General features: G+C 39.0%; 2 protein-coding genes across 4 annotated transcripts; one reads left to right on the forward strand and one right to left on the reverse strand.

The window, feature by feature from the left end:
- The first annotated feature begins 1,987 nt into the window (after nucleotides 1–1,987).
- c7h19orf44 (chromosome 7 C19orf44 homolog) lies at nucleotides 1,988–11,958 on the forward strand. Its single transcript, XM_041790561.1, has 11 exons — nucleotides 1,988–2,127; nucleotides 2,251–2,416; nucleotides 2,513–2,683; nucleotides 3,901–3,998; nucleotides 4,167–4,659; nucleotides 7,391–7,715; nucleotides 8,165–8,244; nucleotides 8,591–9,056; nucleotides 9,197–9,286; nucleotides 9,415–9,581; nucleotides 10,820–11,958. Exons 2-11 carry the CDS (start codon nucleotides 2,291–2,293, stop codon nucleotides 10,907–10,909), a joined length of 2,106 nt encoding a protein of 701 aa, XP_041646495.1. The 5' UTR covers nucleotides 1,988–2,127; nucleotides 2,251–2,290; the 3' UTR covers nucleotides 10,910–11,958.
- Nucleotides 11,959–12,811: 853 nt separating this feature from the next.
- Nucleotides 12,812–22,619, reverse strand: akr1a1b (aldo-keto reductase family 1, member A1b (aldehyde reductase)). Of its 3 annotated transcripts, none has more exons than XM_041790444.1 (9): nucleotides 22,467–22,619; nucleotides 17,100–17,195; nucleotides 16,505–16,624; nucleotides 16,168–16,319; nucleotides 14,993–15,188; nucleotides 14,705–14,904; nucleotides 14,133–14,205; nucleotides 13,878–13,964; nucleotides 12,812–13,110 (listed from the first exon to the last, which is right to left on the reverse strand). In XM_041790444.1, exons 2-9 carry the CDS (start codon nucleotides 17,178–17,180, stop codon nucleotides 13,045–13,047), a joined length of 975 nt encoding a protein of 324 aa, XP_041646378.1. In that variant the 5' UTR covers nucleotides 17,181–17,195; nucleotides 22,467–22,619; the 3' UTR covers nucleotides 12,812–13,044. The 3 variants fall into 3 exon arrangements, with proteins under 3 accessions (XP_041646378.1, XP_041646377.1, XP_041646379.1); XM_041790443.1 differs by lacking the exon at nucleotides 22,467–22,619 and adding an exon at nucleotides 22,327–22,421; XM_041790445.1 differs by lacking the exon at nucleotides 22,467–22,619 and adding an exon at nucleotides 19,585–19,659.
- Nucleotides 22,620–23,637: the final 1,018 nt, after the last annotated feature.

Raw genomic sequence — 23,637 nt, forward strand, 5'->3', positions numbered from 1 at the left:
ACTACTTGTATTCTATTTTGAAATCAGTTAACTGGACGTATATTATCTTTTTAATTTAACCTCGCCATCCTGCATCCTGCTGAGATTACCAAACCAACAGATCATTGCAAAGGTTAGAATAGACTCAATAAAAGAGGAGAGATCTATCAACATTAAATCCTCTCAGCTCTCTCAAGAACAGTCTCTGATTGGCCTTTTTGCAAATGGCGCCAACATAAGCGCCAAAGTTTAGCTTATTATCAAGGATGAAGCGTTAGTATTTACACTAACTCTCCACAGCAATGCCATCAATGAATGTTGGTGCACTAACAGGTCACTGTAGGCAGAAATCAATGAACTCCTCTTTAGTCTTTAGTCTTTCTCATTAAAATGCAAGTAGGAGTCCTGGCACCATTTAACAAAACTTTCCAGAGCTGGATCGTGGCTCATCTCATGGTCCTGCAAGAGGCTGACAAGTTAAGTTGTAGTTGAGTTATCCCTCTTTTACATACATTTTATTCATATTATATACAGTGGCTTGCAAAAGTATTCACTGTGGAACTTTTCCACATTCACATTACAACCACAAGTGTAAATATATTGATGTGTAGATCAACATAAAGTGGTACGTAATTATAAAGTGAAAGGAAAATTATACATGGCTTTCAAAATTTTTAACAAATAAAAATCTGAAAAGTGTGTTCTGTAAAAGTATACAGCCCCCTGGACTCAATACTTTGTAGAGCCACCTTTCCCTGCAGTTACATCTGCAAGTCCTTTGGGGTATGTCTCTACCAACTTTGCAGACCTAGAGACTGACATTTTTTCCCATTCCTCTTTGCAAAATAGCTCAAGCTCAGTCAGATTTGATGGAGAGCATCTGTGAACAGAAACTTTCAAGTCTGGCCACAGATTCTCACTTAGCAAGTCACTACTGACTTTTTGGCTGTTCCACAATGCTGCACTGACATAACAAAAAAAAAGAGATCTTCTATATAGACTTCTCAGCACTTTCTCCCTGTCAAATCTAGAATATACTTTAAAATTCTTCTCCTCACTTACAAAGCTTTCTTGACACTGGCCTGCTCGTAGTACCGTCAGTCTCTAAAAGTAGTGTGGGAGGTAGGTCCTTCAGACCCCTCTCCTTTGGACTCATCAACCTATCAGAGTCACTCTCAAGTTTTAGAGGAGGCCAAAAATGTGCCTTTTTAAATAAGCTTTTTCTTAGGCATTCCTAAGGCTTGAATCAGCCCTAGTTACTCTGCTATAGGCTTCGGCCGGCCACACACGAGACAATCTTCAAATCTGAAATGATTTTTAAAACAAGGGAGATCACAGACATGAGGTCAATTTTGAATGATTTTTTTTTCATCCTTTATCCTCTGAAGGCACACATTACAAGGCTCAGCCAGGTCAGGTCACTGGAGACCACACACCTGCCGACTTGCAGCGACGTCACGTGATCATGTGACCTCAGAAAAAAAAGAAACAAACTCAGATTAATGGGTTTACTCCGTATACCTGTGTGTACCCTGCACAAGAACAAGGGTTTTAGCTAATAAACGAGACACTTAGTCAAAAAGGACGTTTGTCTCACACTCCCGTCTTCATTCAACACAAAAAGAATTTGGCAAGCTCTGCGAATGCAGTTCTCTGTAAAATCTCACTCCTTACTTTTCTGGAAAGTTGGCAGCCCTGTTTTTACTTTTACTTGAGTAGATGCAGACCAGTAGCCTACTGTTACTTATTAAGCACATTTTGACCAGAGTATCTGTACTTTTACTTGAGTACACTAGTCGTGTACTTTTTCCACCTCTGCTACTCCGAACGAAGACAGACTCCCGGAGACACCGGAAAAAAAACTAATTTCTACACTTCTCCGGGAGGATTTGAGGATTAAACATGACCTCAGACTGTGGGGGGCAGCATTACGCCACTGCTGCGCCTGCCAAGCCGTAAGAAGAAGAAGAAAAGGTGGGAAGCGGAAATACCTCCATGGAGACGACGGACGCCCGAGTGGTTACTATGCATTAGGTTTTTGAACAGTAGGAGTGGAGGCCGTCTTGTGTTGCCTAATTGTGTGTGAAATCAAAATGTTAGCCTCAGAATGGACCTATGAAGCTCGCTTTGTTGGCGTCGCAGAATGAGGTAAGCTAGCAAACGTGGTTTTGTGTTTTTGCCTCTAGCGTGCTACCAATGCTGTCTTTTCTACTCATGTTAACATAGTTGTTAAAATAGTATTCCGTTATGTAACATGTTTGTAATTTATAGTTTATAGCTACAACTTAAACCCAACAGTTTAAGTCGAAAGATGTGGAAACGTGGCAGTCGAAGCTCAGCTCTGGACCGAGCTGAGGCGCTGCTGTCCGCCAAGAGAAACAACAGAGGAGTCGCTGAGTCTGTGCAGGAGTCTGCAGCCAGGCTACGGGCTCTAACAGTAAGTCTGACGTCCTAAATGAGGTTTAGTGGGGGTTTAGTGGTTTATTTGGGTTTTGTTTGGCAATAGAGCTTACGCTTTTTCCCCTTTCTAAAGGATACTGTGGATGGACATAGGATAGCCAGAACTGCGCCCCCAAACACCCAGATTATACTCTCAGATCTGAGCGACCTGTCCTCAGTAAGCTTATGTCCTGAACCTGAAGCAGCCACTGTGGGCTCTGCTGCTGTTGGGAGGACTAAGGGACCAGAGGAGGGAACCACCAGGGTAAACGACGTTAAATAAATATTGCTACAGTTGTGTCTGAAAGAAATGGGGCTTTAAAATATGACTAGGATGTTAGGAGCTACTAGTGCATCTCAGTAAATCAGAATGTCATCAGAAAGTTCACATTTTTGATGTGTGTTCAAAAAGAGAAACTTCCATGTTCTAGATTAATCACAGAGTAAAATATTTCAAAGGTTTTCTTGTTTTAATGTTAATTATTATGGCTTACAGCTCATAAAAATGAATTAGCCTATGTCTCTAAATATTAGAAAATTACTAAACACCAATAGTAAAAAGGATTTATGATACAGAAATGCTGACCTTCTGGAAAATTGTGCTCATATGCACTCCGTACTTGGTCAGTACTCCTTTTGCCTCTTACCACACTTTTCCCTTCCAGTCAAGTTTATGAATATGCTTTGATACAGTCTCTGAGAACAGCCTGCCATTTCAGCATTGACTTTCTGTGACATGAGACGGCACTTTTCCCCATGATTGTGGTTGTGTGTACTGAACCAGATTGAGAGAATGGAGGCTCAGGAAACCTCTGCAAATTGGACTTTTCCACAATGATCTCAATTTAGAGAGAGTGGATTTTTAGATTTTCGTAAGCTGTAAGCTCTACCGATCAAGATTAAAACAACAAAAAGACTTTGGAATTAGGGATGCACGATATATAGGTCTGATATCGGTATCTGCAGATGTTAGCTTAAAAAGGCACAGATCAGTATCGAAAGATATCAAAATTTTCTGTGTATTTCAGCATTTGACTTCAAATTTTGTCCATACGTACTAAAAAATTAGTGGAATTTTAGGCTGAACTGACTGACCTATGTCAGTATTTCTTTATATATCCTCATTCTTTAAATTTTTATGTGTTTTTTAGGAACTAAAGTTTGTTTTCTTGGTCATCCAAAGACCTTAAAGTGTGTCCAAAAGGACTAAAATTTCTTGTCCGAAGGGCATATTTAAATATCGGTATCGTTATTGGTATCAGCTAAAATGAATCTGTAAATATCGGATATCCGCAAAAATCCAATACCGTGCCTCCCTATTTGGAATATTTCACTTGGTGAAGTGATGTTGAATATATGGAATTTTTACTTTTGAAATTGAATTATCAGGAAAAAATGAACTTTTTCATTATATTCTAATTTATTGAGATACACCACTACATCTGGGATGCTGCTTGAGCCTTCCGTGTTTCCTTCTGCCAGGATGTCAGACCTCAGAGCTCTCTGGGTTTAGGAGGGAGCAGGTTCTTGAAGAAGACTTCACAACCTGCCACCAACAGCAACTATGAGCCACAACCCAGGTACGATTCTTTATCTGTGAGAGAGAGTGTATTTTCAGATTTATTGAAATGGTGAGCCATTTTCTGTCATTTGATCTACAGCTTCTACTATACTAGTCTATGCCCAAAATTTGGCTCTGTTGCTAAAATCTGTTTTGTGTTTACCTCTTTATTTGTCTGTACCATTAGGTGTGTGTCATCTTCACAGAGGAGCTCCCAGAAGGCTGCTTTGAATAAGCTGGCTCAGATTGAGAGTCGCATCCGCAGCCGTACACAGGCTCAAGAGCAGGCAGGATGGGGGTCAAAATCTGGAGAGAAGCTAACTTCAGATCTGGAGATCTCACCACCACCAGCTGCCAAGTCACTGGAGGCCCCTGTGCAACTCTCAGCGAAGTCTAGCAGTGACCAGAGCCTAGGAGGGAAACGTTTCCTCAAGAACACCACTGCTGTTGCTGCTAAAAGCAGTGATGCTGCTGATGGTGGTTTCAGGTCCAGGTCAAGAGTAGCTGAAGGTGGTTTCCCTTTAACAAGTTTTAAAACAAAATCAGTGGGGAGAGTGAGTAGTGTGAATCTGGAAAGTGATGAAGAGGACATGAAGAAGCTGCTTGGGGACTCATTGGATTCAATGGACAACAGCTTCTCAATACCAGTGAGGCCCTCCTCCGAAAGGACAGCAAACAAGGTACCCTTCTATGGAATGATTTTTAGTGAAACACTTTTTTCAATTGCATAAATAGGCTGATGTGATGGCAGTGGGCCTCTCATTTGGCTTTTACATTTAATTTTTGCAACACTTGTGTTGTGCAGAATGTACAACTGTATGTGTCAAGGCTTTTTCTTACCTAAACTCTGACTCAAATACTTTTTGCGATTTACTTTCATGCTTGTCTTTCTCTTATTGTCAGCACCCACAAGGTTTATTTATTATCAGTTCATTGCTTTCTTTAAATGTACTTTTACAGTTTGCTAAGCCGCATTTCTCAAACTATTCCTCCATTTTCTTGAAACATTGAACACAAATCCCAATTTTCAAGCTATTTTCACAAAATCTCTAAATCTGTAGTCAGAATCAAACAATCACAACAAAACAGTAGTAATTGTGTTCCGAATTAAACTGTCCTCACATCCCAAACACAGTAGTCAAAAGTCAAACACCAGAGAGCAAAATTAGAAAACGCTCTGGTAAATTACTGCTCCAGGGGGAAAAAACTGTTAATTTTTGAGACATTAATAAGGCAGAAAATAAGTAAAGTACATTACAACACATAATACTTTTGAAAAAAAAAACAGTTTGAAATTTGCCACAATAGATATTTAAAGGACAAAACCTTTTGTACATCTGGAGAAGTGAATATGAGAGATGCCAAAAATCACACTCTAGCACACTTCTCCAGCACAATTACAAAATTTGCTGGATTTCTTCAAAACTTTGCATTACTCAGACCTTCATCAGTTTGATTCATTATAGCAAACAACAAAATGAAGGTCTTGGTACCAAAATGTGACACTGTTGGGATACAACAGAGACAACAGTGTGTTAGAGTCTTTTTTTTCCTATTTCTGTTTTTGTTAGTTTGTTTTTCCCCAAAAGAAACACTTACAGCTTCATTATCGTTTATATACGGTGCATCTGGAAAGTATTCACTGCGCTTCACTTTTCCACATTTTGTTATTTTACAGCCTTATTACCTCCACCAGGGAGGTTATGTGATCGGCAGGGTTTGTTATTAGTTTGTTTGTAAGTTTGTTAACTCAAAAAGTTATGGACGGATTTTGACGACATTTTCAGGAAATGTCAGAAATGGCATAAGGAAAAACTGATTAGATTTTGGGAGTGATCCGAATCACCGTCTGGATCCAGGAATTTTTTAAGGGATTCTTTACTATTGGAAGCTAGGGCTAATGGCAGAGGTCTGCGCTCTTTGAGTGCTTTTCTAGTTCCATAGTGGATTAAATTCATTTTTACCTCAAAATTCTACACACAATGCCCCATAATGACAAATTGAAAAACGTTTGTTGGAAACTTTTGCAAATTTATTAAAGATGCTATTCAAAAATGTAGCTAACATCTACATAAGTTTTCACAGCCTTTGCTCAGTACTTTGTTGAAGCACGTTAGGCAGCAATTATAGCTCCAGGTCTTTCTGAGTATGCGTGTATGGTGCCTGGCACACCTATTTTTTGGCAGCTTCTCCTATTCTTCTTAGCAGAACCTTTCAAGCCCCATCAGGTTGGATGAGGCGCATCGGATCAAAGGCATTTTTCAGGTCTCTGCAGAGATGTTCAATCAGGTTCAAGTCTGGGCTCTGGCTGGGCTACTCAAGGATATTCACAGAGTTGTCCTGAAGCCACTCCTTTGTTATCTTGGCTGTGTGCTTTGGCTTATCCTGTCAGATGAACCTTCATCATGGATGTCTCTGTACGCCACTGCGTTCGTCCTTCCCTCAACCATGACTGATCTCCCAGTTTCTGCTGCCAAAAAACATCCCCACAGCATGATGCTGCCATGGCCATGCTTCACTGTAGGGATGGTATTGGCCAGGTGATGAGTGGTGCCTGGTTTTCTCCAGACATGACACTTTGGTATTCAGGCCAAAGGGTTCAATCTTTATTTAATCAGACCAGAGAATTTTGTCTTTCATGGCTTGAGAGTACTTCAGGTGGGCTGTCATGTGTCTTCTGGCTTCTGTCTGGCCACTCTACCATACCATGATTGGTGGAGTGCTGCAGAAATGGATGTCCTCATGGCAGGTTCTCCTCTCTCCACAGAGCAATGCTGGAGCTCTGTCAGAGGGACCATCAGGTTCTTGGTCAGGCCCTTCTACCCCAATCGTTCAGATTGGACGGACAACCGTGTTGAAGTCCTGCCTCCGGTGGTTACCATTATGCATCATAAGTGCATTACAATGAAAAATGTGTTTTGGAGAGAGATTGTAAGAGTTTTGAAAAAAGAGCAAATGAGTTTTGCAACTTGTGTCAGTGGAAAAGTGTTTTAAGCTTTTGCCAACAGTGAGGAGGATTCATTAAATGAGTTAAGGCAACTGACTGTTTGGTTCAGCAATTGTAGAAAAAGTGTGTATTACAATGTGGGGCAAAAGACGCACTGGTAGTTAGCTAATTTACCCCATCATCTGTATTGTAAACAGCTGATTTTCAATGTAAGGCAGGCTGGGATACCCTCTGTGTCTTTTAAGTTTTTGTGTGGCGTAAGGAAAAACAAATCTAGCTAATAGTCCAAATGATTTTGATCATATTAGATTTACACTTTGGTACAGACTGAAAATAGATACCATAAATTGCACTATGTTTTTAAAAAAAACTTAAAGTTTTAATGAGTCCTAAAGTAACTTTGTGAACTCTCTAAAGGCTATTATTTTAGTTTAACACAAAATCATGCTTTCCTATCTTGACAGATGTTGAACAAAAGAAGTCCGAATGTGGACCCCACTGCTGCTACATCCTCCTCCATCACAGTCCCCCCTCGCTCTCCTGGCTCTCCTTCTTGCCGCAGTTCTCCATTCCGTTTCACCGGCCAGGCTAAGGCCCACTTCAGTCCCTCTGTGCTCTCCCTGTCCCCCTCTCCGCCAAGACAGGATTCCTCTCAGAGAGCGGGGAGTCCTCAGCGATCCCTCTCCTCCATGTCAGGTCGCAGCGAGGTGATGTCTCTGGATGATCTCTGCCCTTTGCGGTCTAGTGCTCAGGATCCCCAAAGTGAGATGAGTGAAGTTTCCACTGAAGGTGAGAGAAGTTTGAGTCAGTAGGACTTATTATCAAAAGTGCTCTTTCTCTCCCTGTGTATCATTTAAACCAGTATCTTAAATTGTTCAGCCTGTATTTATGCAAACAAGACAGACAATATGGTGATATTGTCCATATTCTTCGCTTCATCCATCATGCATCCCAGATGGACAACAAGGTACTTAAATCATCCATCCGTAGAACTAGCAACAAATAAACAAAAAAGGGAGATAATATTAGTTATCATTGTTATGCTTTAAAAAAATAAGAGGATAAGAATATGATCAGGCATCATTGTTGAACATACAACACCATACGGAACAACTTTAATTTTCTAGTTTTTACTTTTGAAGATAATAGGGTATCTAATGCATTCAAAGTAATAACAGGGAAGATATGGACAGTTCATAGGGTGTAAATTGTCATTAATAATGATCTGCTTTTTTCAGACTTCAAAATAAATGTGATGACTTTAGATGACCTTGTTCCAGCCTTTCTTGGAGTTAATGAAGATACACCAGGAGATAAGGTGGGTGATGACCGTAATCAACCAAGCACTGCAGAATAACTGAATTGCTGAAGTACCCTCTCATAACGATTTGTCTTTTCACCCTACCTTTATTTTTTTAACTCCATTATTGGAAATTGTCCTTTAACATGTTTTGATTATATTTAAAAGTTGTAGAATTGCAATTATATTGTCTTTTATTAAACTGAGAATATTACTGTTGGAGTCACACCATGAGAGTCATTTTCATAGATTTACCTGTTTGTTAAATATGCAGTTGCTGTATTTGTGTTATTGTTTTTTTTTTTTTACCTTTATTAACATTGCTGGAAATCTGGACTCAAGTGTTTGCTTTATTTCTGAACAGAGTGAGGCCAAACATGGTGCTCTTCAACAGCTGCAGACAATAAAGGAGCAGAAAGAAGATGAAAGGCAACAAACAGAGGAAGACTTGGTTGACTACCAAAGTGACTTTGAGAGCGAGAGCAGAAAAGATCCAGAAAAAAGTGCCAGCCAGGTTTCAGAACACTTACAAGGGCATGGAGATGAAGAGGAGGTTATATCAGAGGTCAATGAGCGATCCTCGGATTCAGATGTTCCCCATGGGAGGACAGAAGATGATTACTCAAGCACTTTCTCAGACACAAGTCGCTCTTACACTCCAGGGTCTGCAGACCACAGTCAAACAGTTAGCAGAAGCAGAGACTCCAAATACTCCAGATCTTCAGTATCGAAAGACAGCAGATCGAGGAGGCGTGAATCAACTAAAAAGGTTTTAAGGGAGAAAGAAGCACAGACTCAGCCTGATCCACTGGCTGGCACACTACCTACTGGTTAGTTTGCCAAAACAATCAATCCCCTTTTTTATAAGTCATCAGTGTATCCGGGTTGTGGGAATGAGAGATGCTTCACAAGGGTGCTCGGTATTGCTGATTTTTTTTTTTTTTTAATTTTGGCTCTGCTTCCATTGTAGGTATACCAACTTTGGATCCAGCAGAGGGCATGGCTTACACTTATCCCAGCCCCATGGTCACTCATACTCTCAGTGCAGAAAGGGTGGATGGTAAGAACAGTTTAAACAGATGAAAATAAAATGAGTCAAAAGTACTATTTGCACAGGATTAGTATTACCTGTGGTTGACTGGCTCTAATTCTTATTTATTTGTCTTTGTGCTTCTGTTCCTCCATCAGCTCTCAGCACCTTCAATCCTGCTGCCTTTGCACTCACTGAAATCCTGAAACAGCAACTTACCATGATAAAGTGGTTTATGGATAGCAGCAGACAACTTTACCTTAACCAAGTGAAGAGTCTGGGTCCCCCAGACTACAGATACACCACGCTGGAGGATACGTTGGAGGTAATAAATGCCGTCCCACACAACCACAAGCTTGTGGATCATTTCTGGAAAGTATCACCATAGAAATAAACTCTTCAGGAGATTTTTTACGATATACTCATAACAATGTATACACATCAATAATACATACATACATACCTACATAAATAAACATCTTCATCATCACTTGTCCACCTACCTATAAGATTCTTGTTCTTTGTACTGATCTATTAATACTTGATTAAAACTAAATTTGAATTTCTTTATGTTATTACACATTTTAAGTTTAACATCAAGGCTGTTCCAGAGGATTACCCCACAAACTGAGATGCACATACTTTTGAGAGTTGTACGGACTGCGGTTTGTCTAAAATGAAATTCCCCCTGCAAATTTTACCCCCCTTGTCTGCTTGAGAAAAATCTCAATGTGTTTTCTGACAGTGCTCTGTGTTTTGCTTTCTACACAATCTGACCAGTTTTAAACTTAATTAAATCCAAACTTTTAGTACTTTAGACTTTTAAAAAAGCAGGCTAGTATGATCATGATATCTTGCATGATTTATTATCTGTATCACTCTCTTTTGCAATATGCATAACTTTTGTAGGTTGCTTTGTATGTGTTTCCCCAGACTTCAACACAATAAGACAGATATGGTTCAATCAGAGCACAGTATAAAGTATGCAACGTTTCTTGCTTTAGTCTGTATCTGGTTTTACTCACTATTCCTATGCTCCTTGAGATCTTGGTGCACAAACATTTTATGTGTGGTTTCCAGCAGAGCTTGTGGTCTGTTAAGACACCCAAAAACTTTGACTCATACACCTTTTCGATCTTTATCTTATCAATTTCCAACTAAAATTCTAGATTCTAGTTAGCTGTTGCAGGTTCCCCCTGGAACCTAAAATATTTGTGTCATCTGCAAAAATTACAAATTTCGATATTTTAGATACCGTATAAATGTCATTTATAGACAGGATATATAATTTGGGTCCCAGGACTGACCCCTGTGGGACACCACAGGTAATGCTCAGGCATGTAGACCTGTGGTGACCCATCTGTACAAACTACATCCTGTTACTAACGTAGTTCTTATAGTATAGCATAGTATAGTTATAGTTTCATATTATACTGTCAGCATTCCTGCATTTATTGTCATTAAACAGACAAGTACATTTCACAGAGCCTTTGAATAACATTACCAGTAGACGATCCATGCATGTATGAGCCTATCTGTAACATTTCTTCATTGTTTCAACAGAACATTCGCAAACAGAGATCACCCAAACCCACATTAGAGGAAGCCATGGAGGAGGTGATGAAGGAGATGAAAGACTTTCATCACATCTGACCACTGACTGAGATTGTCCTTGATTGCTTAAACACTGTCATAAACAAAAGACACTTTCCTTAAAGGTACATTTCGGTATTGATGAAGTTGGGTTGTTGAAGGTACTTGGCAATAGTAGTGGCATTAGCCTCAGGAGATTTAAACAGGATTCGCTTCTCAAACATTTTCAATATAGGGTACAATTGAGCCATTATTTTTTTGGCCCATTTTTAACTTAAACTTACTAAATTACACAGAGAAATTTATACCCATCTGCTGCGCTGTTTATCGTAGCTTCTCCAAGTGCATCCTGTTTGAAGTGATAATTCTTACTAAAATCACTAGAGGCTAACAGCACTACTATTGCCAAGTACCTTATCCAACCCAACTTAAAAAATACCAAAATACCACTTTAAGATGAGTTTTGTACCTTGTTATTAAATAATATTTTTCTACTATTAGCAGAATTATTTCTTGCATTTATCAGTGAAAAGAATGTGCCACAAAATTGGTACGCTTTTGTGAAGAATTGATCATACAGTCATTGTATATTCAGGTGTGAATATTTGTATGTTGTATTAAGACTTGAATAAGAGCACACCAACCCTGCTGTAAAAATACAATGTCACCATAACAACACTGTTATTCTACAAGAAGTACTAATGAAAAATATAAATCGAGATTTTTTTTCTGTTTTAAAATATGTAAACTATTTAACCATGAAAGAAGTTTCTGCAAACACTGTCATTAAACTCTAGATGTCTGAAACATATATCCTGTCTTTTAAAAATACTATGACTCACAGGACAAATATCAGTATTTGATATGATGGAATCAGAAAATAGCTTATAACATTTTTCTGTTGTTTGGCACAGCACAATGTAGCTCTTCATTTTGAAAGATTAGGCTGATACCATACTGACATGATCCCACAGACAACCTGTAAACACTCCTGTGAAGGAGTTGTGTTTTCTGTAGGTTCTGGCACCCTCCTGATGACACAGCAGTACCTCTTATTGCTTTGTCCCAAACATGTCTAAGATTTTTTTTTTTCTGAGTTAAAATGTCATCCTGTATCCAGTCAGATGTATCACTTCGTGAAACTCCTTTCCCATAAAAGTGTGTTAGTGGTGGTCTTGTTTTGTTTTTCTAGAACACAAAGGGGCAAAAATATAATTTCAGTCAGGACCACTTTGTCAAGAAACATGGGGCCATCAAGTTTGGGTGAGTAGCCAGTTGAGGATGCCTCTGGGTACCTCCCTTTGGAGGTCTTTCAGGCATGCCCAAATGGAAAGAGACCTCAGCGGATTATGTCCGATTTGGCCTTGGAACGCCTCAGGATCCCACAGGAGGAGTTGGAAAATATTGCTGGAGAAGGGATGTCTGGGTTGACTTGCTCAGCCGGGACCCTTACTGTGTGGCAGGATTAGTTTAACTTTAACAGTATTCTCTTTGGATGCACAATATTACCAATACGATATTAGCTTAAAAGGTTAACTATATGTATCTGCAGATATAAAGAAAATATATTTATAATATTTACAGCCAATCAGCCGTACATATCTGCAGTATAAATCATATGTTGGACTTAAATATCGGCAAAAAGCATGAATGTGAAATTAGGTTTAGGCGCCAACTTCCAGTCTACATCCCTGCTCCTCTCTTAGCTCAGCTTGACTCAGCCTCTCTTTGTACAGGAGACACTTGGTATTTTTTTAATTAAATTATAAAAAGGTGTAAAATTATCAGTAGTGTTATCGGTATTGGCTTAAATGAATTTTGATAAATCTTCATATCAAATACCAACAAAAATCCTACATCTTGCCCCCCTTGTATTTTCAGTATTCTTGCTTTTTTACACACAACAAACCCTTCTTTTAGAGTTCATTACAATAATCAACTTGCAAAAAAGACATCTAGAAGTGCAGTAATAAAATGTTTATTTAAAAAATAACACATACAGTACATGTACAGTCATTACAGATTTCCCAGTTTTAATCACAGACAATAATTTGAAATTTCTAATGATAGGTGCTCGATTTGACATAATCTTAAGATGAATCGTAGTACTAAGAACATTTATATATGTTTAGGAAGGTTGATGTGGTATCTGCAGTGATAATTGAAGGCACAAATTCAAGGTGTAGAGTGAGTGCTCAGTAGGGGTCGTTGAAAGGGTAGTAAGGATGTCCTGCATCCCTGGGAACACGTTTTCCCTCCACCTGTAGCAAACAAACAGTTAATACATTTCTGCCTGTACCTGTATTAAAGGGGTGAGCCACTTTAAGAGGAGTTGTGTTTTAAATTCATACTTAGATCCATCAGAGCAACAAGAATAATGACTTGGTCTTTTCAGATTACGGGCTTATCCTTATTATGATTACAAAGACGGGCTGGATATGTGATTGATTTTTCCAGTATTGTAAAATTAAAAGTGAGCACCATCCCACAATGAAGCCAAAAGCACCAGAAAATGGTGGCTGAGCATGGTATTACTGTGTTTGGTTGGCCAGCCAACTGGTCTGAACTGAACCCCATAGAAAATCTCTTTGGAAATGTCAAGAGGAAGATGAAAGATATCAGACTCACCAATACAGATGAACTAAAGGCTGCTATCAGGGCAGCCTGGGCTTCATAACACCCCAGCAGTGCCACAGACTGACTGGCCCCATGCCACGTTACATAGATGCAGTAATTTGTGTAAAAGAAGCTTCAACCAAGTTCTGAGTGCATACATGAGTGTAATTTTCCAGATGATCAACATTTCTCTATTATAAATCTTTTTTCAGACTGGTGTTTTGTGATATTCTAATATTTTGAGAGAGTGGATTTTTGTGAGCTGTAATCATCAAGATTAAAACAAAAAACTCGAAATATTTCACTTTGTGTGAAATTAATCTAGAATATATGGAAGTTTCACTTCTTGAATTGAATTACAGGAAAAAAAGAATCTTGGAATTGGATTGCACCTGTATTTAAGCCGACTTACTTCAATCATTGGTACGATGTAGCGCCACCCTTTGTGCAGTGCTGTTACACTTTTCATTTCCTCAGGCTCAAGGGTGAAGTCAAACACCTAAAACAAACAAATATGGTGAAAAACACAACACTATTAGTTATACAAAGTAATGCAAATCATGCGCACAACCTTGATGTTTTCTAAAGTGTGAATATTCCATTTAAAAGGCTCAAAAAACTGCCTCATGGTGAGGAAATTATTTGCAGTAACTGAAGTTCTACTCACCTGAATATTTTCTTTGATACGGGACTGGGTCACACTCTTGGGGATTGTTACCACTCCTCTTTGTGTCTGCCACCTGCAAACGCATCAAACCTGGGTTGAAATACAACACCTCCATTGCCAGCGAGTCTCATTTTACAAATTTTAGTAAAGTCAGTTGGGTGCAGAGTACATTTTCCATATCTGCAATAAGCTTCAGTGCATTTATTAACGAACTATAGTTTTTTTTATACCACAGGTTACTTCCATTCCATTAAATTGAGACCTACATCAAGACCTGAGAAGTACATGATGATAACTTTATTGTAAAACTTCACATAAGTTTAATAATGGCCACGGCCATTGGGTGGAAAATCATCAATAGACAACTGAAAGCAATGGCAGCAACAAACTCTTCAGAAGAGCCACTGTATATAAATAAATGCATGTGTATCAAGTTGAATTAAGTATTTTTTCTCGTTTCTTGAGTAGAGAAATCTTATCTATATGATTGCCAGTGAGACTAATATATTTTATTTGAGCACACACATCAGGACAGATGTTTGATGAGTGAAATGTAGTTGAAGTTCAATCACCTCAGGATTATCTGGGCTGGAGACTTTTTATATTTCTCTGCTAATGAGGCCAACACAGGCTCCTGAAGCAGAACAGGTTCATCAGGGTGTTTCCAGGCCCGATCAGGAGAACCCAGAGGACTGTAAGCTGTCATCACCAGACCCTGGTTCTTGCAGTGGGCCAGCAGCTCTACCTGAGCCAGGTAAGGGTGGCCCTCAACCTGTAAGACCAACACACAGAGATAACGTTACCATCTGAAGCTTTCAGAACAAAGAATTAAACCTTTTGCTCACATTTCAAAACGTTACCTGTAGGACAGTGGGTTTGATGCTGGCAACAGACAGAACATCATCAATTTGTCGGCTGTTAAAGTTGGACAGACCGATGGATCTGACAAGGCCTTTTTCAACCAGCTTCTCCATGGCAGTCCAGGTCTGCTTGTAGTCTATGTTGTCATACAGCAAGGTGCCGTCCTCCTTTCTGGGGAAAGGAATGTCTCCTCGTCTACAACAGAGAGAGAGGGCCATATTTGAAGCCAAGTTTTGAGGTTACCAAGTATGCTGGATCAACTGCTTTACCCCTTCCTCACACAAATTTGACATGGATATCTTGGCTCATCTTGAAATAGCATGTTGCACTGTAAACCGACATTTCCTGTCACCACCAAGGGGCGCTTTGATCTGTATAAAATATGACCTTATGAATGCATGCAGGCATGCACACTGAGTCCAATTGGACTATCCACAGCTGAGCTATGAACTACTTCCTGTTTTCAAAAAAAAAAATGCTAATTTGAGGGCTCGCCATGGACACACCCTTTGATGAAAGCTAAATTCCTTTAGAACTTTTCATCAATCATGTATCATCTAGCGGTATGCCATAGGGCAAGTTGATCAGATGAAATCCGATGGAGGCAATAATCCAGTTATGACCACTGGAAATGGTGGAAATTATTTGTTAATTTATTCAAAATGGCAGACTTCCTGCTGGAGATAGAGTGTTGGCCCAAGAGGCTTTGTTGTAGATCTCCCCAAGTCACATCTGCCCACAAAGTTTCATGGATCTACGACAGAGTCAAAGGAGAGGGGCTGTGACTGTGAAAACTTTTAGGTGAAGCTATTGAGGCAATTCTGAATGGTCGCATTAGAGACAAAAAAAATATCAATTTTTTTGCAATACCGGATGAGCCTGCAAAGTTTCCTACAAATCAGAGTATGTTCAGGGCGTCAAAAGTCCATGCAATGGTGGCAAAGTGTTGTTATAATAATCCTTGCAGAAACTATTAGGTTCTCACACCACTCAGTGTTCGGGCCCGAATAAGAAGTTATCAACATTTCTGTTTTGGAAAACATTTTTATGGAAATTTGTTTCTCTTTGTCATTGAAATGGTAACTACTTTCTTATCTTAACAAAAACAGAAGTGCTGTTTCAGGAAAAGAAGTCAGTAATCTCATTATCGGACATATATGAAGGTATAGCTCACTGGAAGGCATAGGGCCAGTGGATGAGGTAGAGATCCAGGTACTCCAGCTTCAGGTCCTTTAAAGTCTTCAAGAGGGCCGGCTCCACGTCCTCTGGGTAATGTCGATTGTTCCACAGTTTGGATGTAATGAACACATCCTCTCGTCTCAGGGCCTGGTGCATGGGCAACATGTCAGTCACGTTTTGACAATAAAGCTCAGTCTGGATAATAACCTTAAGGTAGCGATCACTAAATTCCAGTTCCCTCTGAAATATAATTTATTGTCATTTTGTTTTATGAAACAAAAGAAATCCTGATAAAGCTTTAGGATTATTACAATTTGATGAGGTAGGTTTACCTTGCCAGGGCCAAGTGTTTCCTGTAGTGCTTCTCCAATCTCAACTTCATTGCCATATATGGCTGCACAGTCAATGTGGCGATACCCGGCCTCTAAGGCCCAAAGAACTGCCTGCTTTACCTGTGAGAATAGATAAAACAGGAGGACAATTTTACATTTAAAGGTTGTGCTAACGGACATGCAGGCATGGCCATAAATTTGCAGAACGTTCAAATCAAGAAGTAAACATTTTATCTTTAACGCCCATTGTTTTTCATGAAAATAAGAGAAAAAAAACAACTTTGATTGCATAATGACATTGCTGGATGCTGAGATTCCTATCAAACTTAAGTATTCAAAACAGAACCAATATTTTCAGCAGCATCACTTTTTGATTAATCACAGTTAAATTATTTTTCATGTATAAATATTGATGAGTGCAGCTTAAATGTGCAAAAATAATTCATATTTGGATTCAATAAGGAAACTGTAACTGAAGCAGCAGCTAAGAGGCAGAGGGCATTTCTGCTTGTTTATGGCATTCATCTGGATACAAGAAATTATATTAAAGAATGCCCAATTTATTTATTTTTAAAGACTATGACTGCATATTTACCTGTCCTGGCTCACTCTTCCATGTCCCCAGCCCAATAAGGGGCATCTTCCGGCCCGTGTTGAGAACTGCAAAGTCATTCATGCCTCTCAGAAGCACCTTAAAGGACAAAGAGAGCCTGATTCAGACAGTGAGGAGAGCTGATGTTTAAAGCTACAGTAGCAAGACAGCTGTGTGAAAGTACACCCTTATATTTATTTTAGGCTGCATTCACACTGCAGGCCAAAGTTACCTGAATCTGATTTTTTTATTTTACCTGAATCGGATATTTTCATGAGAGTCTGAACAGAATGAGTCTCACTGAAATATTGTTTTCAGTGTTATCGTTTTCATATGTGAATCCAGGGAAGTGAAGGGAGTAGTCTGATACCCTGTTGAGACACTGCATTATGTTGGATTTTTACTTGTGTTGGGCATTAGAAAACAAGTGGAAATCCTTGTGTTTTTTGTGTGAAAGCACCTCAATGTGTACTGGAAACAGTTTGATATCCAATAGCCTCAAGACTCACCCTTAGACATAGCTTGCAATTTTTAGCTTGTACTTTTTTATTCAAGCCTTTTTAGTCTCGCTCACAGTGATGGACATTGCAGCTCTTTTAATAGATTGGGACTATTTGTCTCAAAAAATTAAAATTCCACTATCTCAAAATATTAGAATATTACAAAACATCAGTCCAAAAAAGGATTTATGATACAGAAATGTTGACCTTCTGGAAAACTATGCTCATTTATGTGCCCAGTAAATGTCACTGCTCCTTTTGTTGCTTATGTGACATGGCATCAATCAGTCTGTGGCACTGCTGGGGTGTTATGAAGCCCAGCTTGCTCTGATAGCAGCCTTCAGTCCATCTGTATTGTTGAGACTGGTGTCTCTTATCTTCCTCTTGACCATACTCCAGAGATTCTCTGTGGAGTTCAGGTCAGGCCAGTTGATGGGCCAATCAAACACAGATACCATGGCCAGCAAATCAGTTTCTGCTAGTTTTGGCTTCACTGTAGGCAGGTGCCAAGTCCTGCTGAAAAGGGGAATCAGTATCTCCATAAAGCATCTCAGCAGATGGAAGTATGAGGCACTCTAAAATCTAACAGCATTTACTCTGGACTGGATAAAGACCAGTGGACCAACATCCACCAACGACATTGGCACCTCAAACCATCACTGACTGGGGCAACCAAAAAAACACAGGATTTATAAACCTTTGGATTCTGTGCCTCTACAATCTTCCTCCAGACTCTGAGACCTTGATTTACAAATTAAATGCTACATTTACTTTGATGAAAACACAACTTGGGACAACTGAGCAACAGCCCAGTTCTTTTTCCCCTCAGCCCAGGTGAGACGCTAATGACATCCGTGAATCAGGTTTCACTCAGCACCAGGAACACAACACTTGTAGCTCATTTCCTGGACCCGTCTGTGTGTGGTGGCTCTTGATCCACTGATTCCAGCCTCAGTCAAGTTCTTGTATCTGCTTAGTTTGACAATCCTCTGAAGGCTGAGCTCATCCCTGTTGCTTGTGCATCTTTTCTCACCACACTTTTCCCTTTCAGTCAACTTTCCATGAATACGCTTTGATGCAGTCTCTGAGAACAGCCTACCCTTTCAGCAATGACCATACTCCTTAACCTCCTTGTGAAGGATGTCAATGATTGTCCTTCAGGACAAGAGTTAAGTCAGCAGTCTTCCCCATGATAGTCGTTGTGTGAACTGAGCCAGAGTGATAGAATGAAGGCTCAGAAACCTTTGCAAATTGAACTTTCCCACAATATTCTAACATTTAGAGATCGTGGATTTTCAGATTTTTATAAGCTGTAAGCTGTAATCACCAAGATTAAAACACAAAATTGTGAAATATTACACTTTGCATGAGATTAATCTAGAATATATGGAAATGTAACTTTCTGAAGTAAATCGTGGGGAAAAATAAATAAATAAAAATAAAAATTTTTCATAATAATCTATTTTTAAGATGCATCTGTATATTCTGAACTTCTTCAACAGCTGTTTCAGAGGAACTCAACAAGAGTACAAAGATGGTGCTGCCACACATGATGATCCATTAAAAAAGCTTCAGTCATGTTAGAAAGGTTTGTCAAGATCAACTGGATTTATATCCTGATTAATATTTACTTCTGAGAGAAAATTACAGCACAAAGCTCTGGAGATTTTCTCATCATAGTTTTGTCCAAATCAAGACCAGACAGCCCTAAGGATATCTTCTACAGACCAGCAGCACAGTTTGTTTCCATAAAAGCAAAAAAAAAAAGAAGCAGTAGATTTATAAAGAAGATAATTATAGAAAGTTCTATGTATTCAGACAGTAAACTGTCACAAACTGTACATAAGCACTACTTCTAAGATTAAGGGAAAATGAGATAGACACCAACATTTCTCACTCCCTTCATGAATTAATTTTTAAACTTTATAGCATTTGGAAACCTTAGAAGACAGCTGAATGAGATATAATAAACGCAAAGAAAGACTTACGGTAACCTGAATCCTACTTATCCTGGGTTACAGTTCAGTGAAAGTAAAGGACTTCTCTTTCAGTTCCACTCAGCCAGACAAAGGAAGAAGGAAGTGCTGACTGGCATTTTCCTCAAAGTCAGGAGACTAAGGGCCAATCCCATTTCTTCCCCTTAACCCTTCCCCTTAGCCCTTCCCCTTCATCTACCCCTTCCCCTTGCCCCTTGAAACAGAGGGGGTGAAAACATTCCCTTAAGAAATGAGACATCACTTGATTGCTGTTCATCATCACACATTGCTGATAAACAGCAGTGTCAATGGGAAATGACAATAAAGCTTCAACCATCTCGTTTATACTCTGGATATCCATGTCGATCTTCTCCATTTATTTATACAGTTAATAGCCCTCGTTTACAAGTGTAAATACTGAAAATTCAATTAACTTCCATCCCCAGTGGCTAAAGATTGAATATATGAAGAGAAAGAGAAAACCAGGGTAGAAATTTAAGGGTCAACGTACATGTCAAAGTAATACCAGTTCAATATAAATATAAAAAACTAAGTGATTGCATAAACATTCACCCCCGTCAGTATTTAGTAGATGCACCTTTGGCTGTAATCACAGCACTGAGTCTTTCCAGATAGGTATCAATCAGGCTTGCATATCTGGACACTGCAATTTTATTCCATTTTTCTTTGCAAAATCGCTCAAGTTCTGTCAGGATGCACGGGGATTGGACGTGAACAGCCCTTTCAAGTCTGGGCTTTGACTCAGCCACTCCAGAACATTCACCTTTTTGCCTTCAAACCATTTCTGTGTAGCTTTCGCTGTATGTTTCAGGTCATTCTCTTGCTGGTAAATAAATCTTCTCCCAAGTCTTAGTTTGCTTGCAGACTGAATAAGATTGTCCTCCAGGATTTTCCCTCATTCATTTTACCCTCTGCCTTTGCAAGCCTTCCAGGGCCGGCTACTAAGAAGCATCCCCACAGCATGATGCTGTTACCACCATGCTTCACAGTGTGAATGGTGTGTTTGTGGTGAGTTGTAGTATTTGGTGTCCGTCAAAAAAAGCGTCTTGTCTGACGGCCACAAAGCACCATTTTGGTCTCATCAAACCAAAGAACTTTGTTCTACTTGTCAATGGAGTCTCTCACATGCCTCTTGGTGAAATCTAGTCGAGATTTAATATGAGTTTTCTTCAACAGTGGCGTTCTCTTTGTCACTCTCCCATAAAGCTTTGACTGGTGAAGAACCTAGGCAACAGTCATTGTATGCAGAGTCTCTCGTATCTCAGCTGCCGAAGCTTTAAACTCCTTCAGAGTAGTCATAGTTGTCTTGGTGGCCTCATTCAATACTCTCCTTTTTGTATGGTTCCTCAGTTTGTGATGACGGTCTGATCTAGACAGATTTATGCATGGGCCATATTCCTTCCATTTCTTGATGATGGATTTAACTGAACTCCAAGGGATGTTCAGTGCATTGATTTTTTTGTATCTATCCCCTGACTTACACTTTCCAATAACCTTTTCTCTGAGTTGCTTGGAATGTTCTTTTGTCTTCATGGTGTAATGGTAGCCAGCAATACTGATTAACCAGTGACTGGTCCTTCCAGACACAGATGTCTTTATGATGCAATCACTTGAAACACATTTCACTGCACTCAGGTGATCACCATTTCACTAACTGTGAGACTACTAACACCAGTTGGCTGGACTTCTGTTGAATTATGCCAGTCACTTTAAAGAAGGTGAATATTTATGCAGTCATTGTATCATTACATTTTCAAATGACATTACTTTGTAGAGAATAGTTTTCACTTTGACATTTAAGACATTTTTCTATTTTTCTAGAAAGCCAAATTATGTTGACCATTGTTGATTTATAAAATCAATAAAAGGGTAAAACATCCAAGGAGGTGAATATTTTCATAGGCACTGTAACAGCTTCTTCAACTGTTCGTTTGCTTTTCTGTTCTGCAGCATCACTGAACAAAAAATCCACGTGAGCTTGTGCCACATCATCACTAAAGGTACACATAACTAGGTAATAGACTGTTTTTTGCCTGTGCCACTATAAATTCAATTTTAGAGTAGTGGAGAGGAGAAAAAAGGCAAAGGGTTAAGTTAAAAAAAAAAAAAAAAAAGATCTGGTGGCAAACAGGCACAGAATGGATTTTCTGTTTCTGTCTAAATTCATTTAAATGTCCAGTGTGCCTTTGGTTAATCATATCTTTCTCTTGCTTTATTCACTTAGCTGCAACTCATCACAGCACTGCATCTGAATTGAACCTGACAACATATCGTGCATTATGAAATCAAGGGTTGAAATAAGGGAAAGCTTACATCATTTTGACACTATTACGAAAAAAAAAATCTACAAAGTATAGCTATATGTCAAGTAATTAAACTGGAGTGCTGGATCGATACACCTTAGTAGGTGACCTGTCTGCAACAGCTCTCAAAATACGAAATCCTGTTTACGCCAGCATTAATATTTTACACGTTAGCACGAATTGGCTCAAGCAATATCCGAATTAGATGTAGTTATGAAGAATCGTTAATACGTAGCGCGTGGTGTGACGGTTCGACTGGTCACTAGTGAAAACAAAGGTCCATAAAAATCAAAACAGCTTGCTAACTCTACGCAAAATGACAGCTAGTTAGCGTTAGCCTCCTCTGAACAAACAAGAACTCTTGCAACTGCAAATATTCGCTCACTATCATCTTTATAAGAAAAACCTTTTAAACACTAGGAGCACTCACCCTGCTGCTGCCAGTATGAAAACATACACGACGCGCTATCTGCTTCAATACCTGCTGACATATGAATGACTGCATGATGGTTCCGCTCAGCTGGGTTGTTACATAACATGTAATACCAGCAGCGCTGCAAATGAACTTACTGTTTCAAGACTTTAAAACCTTCGTATTCAAAAAATGGAAATCTTCTTCTTTTCTTTTGAGCAGGAGAAATATACAAGACCGTTGTTTTCAGCCAAATGTTCAAAAACTCCACCTCATGTCGGTGACATTTCCCTTTCCGGGATGATCATTCCTCCATTTCCGGTGAAACCTGTCACCGAAGAGGTGAACGAAGACACCTTTATTGTTTTGAATATAATCCCCACAATTAAGTCTTTACTTTTAATCCTTCAAGTGTTTACTTTCTATATAAATAACAACAAAATCCCACTATTTAATCCATCTCTGAAGAAAATGTTATATAATTGGTATTTTACTTATTACAAAAATGCTGAACTCTGTTTTTGATTCCGTGTTTGGGTGAAATATCAAACACAAAAGGGTTAAACAGCACAAAAACTGCTTGACAGTCTAAAAGACTTTTCCACTGACTGGGATTGATATAAAATGTAATTATTCTTTGTATGCATATCTATTTTTTGAATTAAATTGTTAATTCCTTTGTTATTTTCTATATGAACCTCTGCTCCCTGTGTTATATGTGGATTTTGACTTTATTGTATTTTATTTGTTTAACTGATTATTTATTACGGCCAGAGCATCGAGGGTGGGGACTTTAACCTGAGAGTTCTGACCTTTTTTGTTTGTTTGTTTGTTTTGTTTTTTTGTTTTGTTTTGTTTTGTTTTTTTGTTGTTTTTTTTTTGTTTGTTTGTTTGTTTGTTTTTTGTTTTGTTTTTTTTTTTCCCCAAAATTAAAGGGGGAAAAAAGAGTTTCTGTTTTTTTTTCAGTGGCACTAATCCTCTTCCATACATATCGGCTACTTCCATCGGTGAAAGAAAAACTAACTATTTGGAATACGATCCCCAAATATATATTTAATCAAACTGGAGGACTTGAATTTCTGTTAAAATGTGATTACAAACCTGAAAAACTACCCATCAAACTATCAGACTTCCACAAACAGGCGTTGCTCTCCTGGAGGCTGATCCACAGCTTCTCACCAACCAGCTGCTACCTTTGGAACAATCAAAATGTTTAATATCGCAACAAATCACTATTTCTCAAAACCTGGTATGACAGTGGGATAGTGTGGGTCAACCAACTCATCAGTTCACAGGGGCAAACATTTCCGTATGATGAATTCATTGCAA

The sequence above is a fragment of the Cheilinus undulatus genome, linkage group 7 (genome assembly GCF_018320785.1).
Source record: "Cheilinus undulatus linkage group 7, ASM1832078v1, whole genome shotgun sequence".
Classification (NCBI taxonomy): Eukaryota; Metazoa; Chordata; class Actinopteri; order Labriformes; family Labridae; genus Cheilinus; species Cheilinus undulatus.

Coding starts and splice junctions, on each gene's coding strand:
- c7h19orf44 (XM_041790561.1), top strand. CDS start 2,291: ATGTGGAAACGTGGCAGTCGAAGCTCAGCTCTGGACCGAGCTGAGGCG. Junction 7,716..8,164: donor GAGTGAAGTTTCCACTGAAG/GTGAGAGAAGTT, acceptor TGCTTTTTTCAG/ACTTCAAAATAAATGTGATG. Junction 8,245..8,590: donor AAGATACACCAGGAGATAAG/GTGGGTGATGAC, acceptor ATTTCTGAACAG/AGTGAGGCCAAACATGGTGC.
- akr1a1b (XM_041790443.1), bottom strand. CDS start 22,401: ATGCAGTCATTCATATGTCAGCAGGTATTGAAGCAGATAGCGCGTCGT. Junction 17,196..22,326: donor TTCATACTGGCAGCAGCAGG/GTGAGTGCTCCT, acceptor TTGTCCTTTAAG/GTGCTTCTGAGAGGCATGAA. Junction 13,111..13,877: donor ACATCGTACCAATGATTGAA/GTAAGTCGGCTT, acceptor TGTTTGCTACAG/GTGGAGGGAAAACGTGTTCC.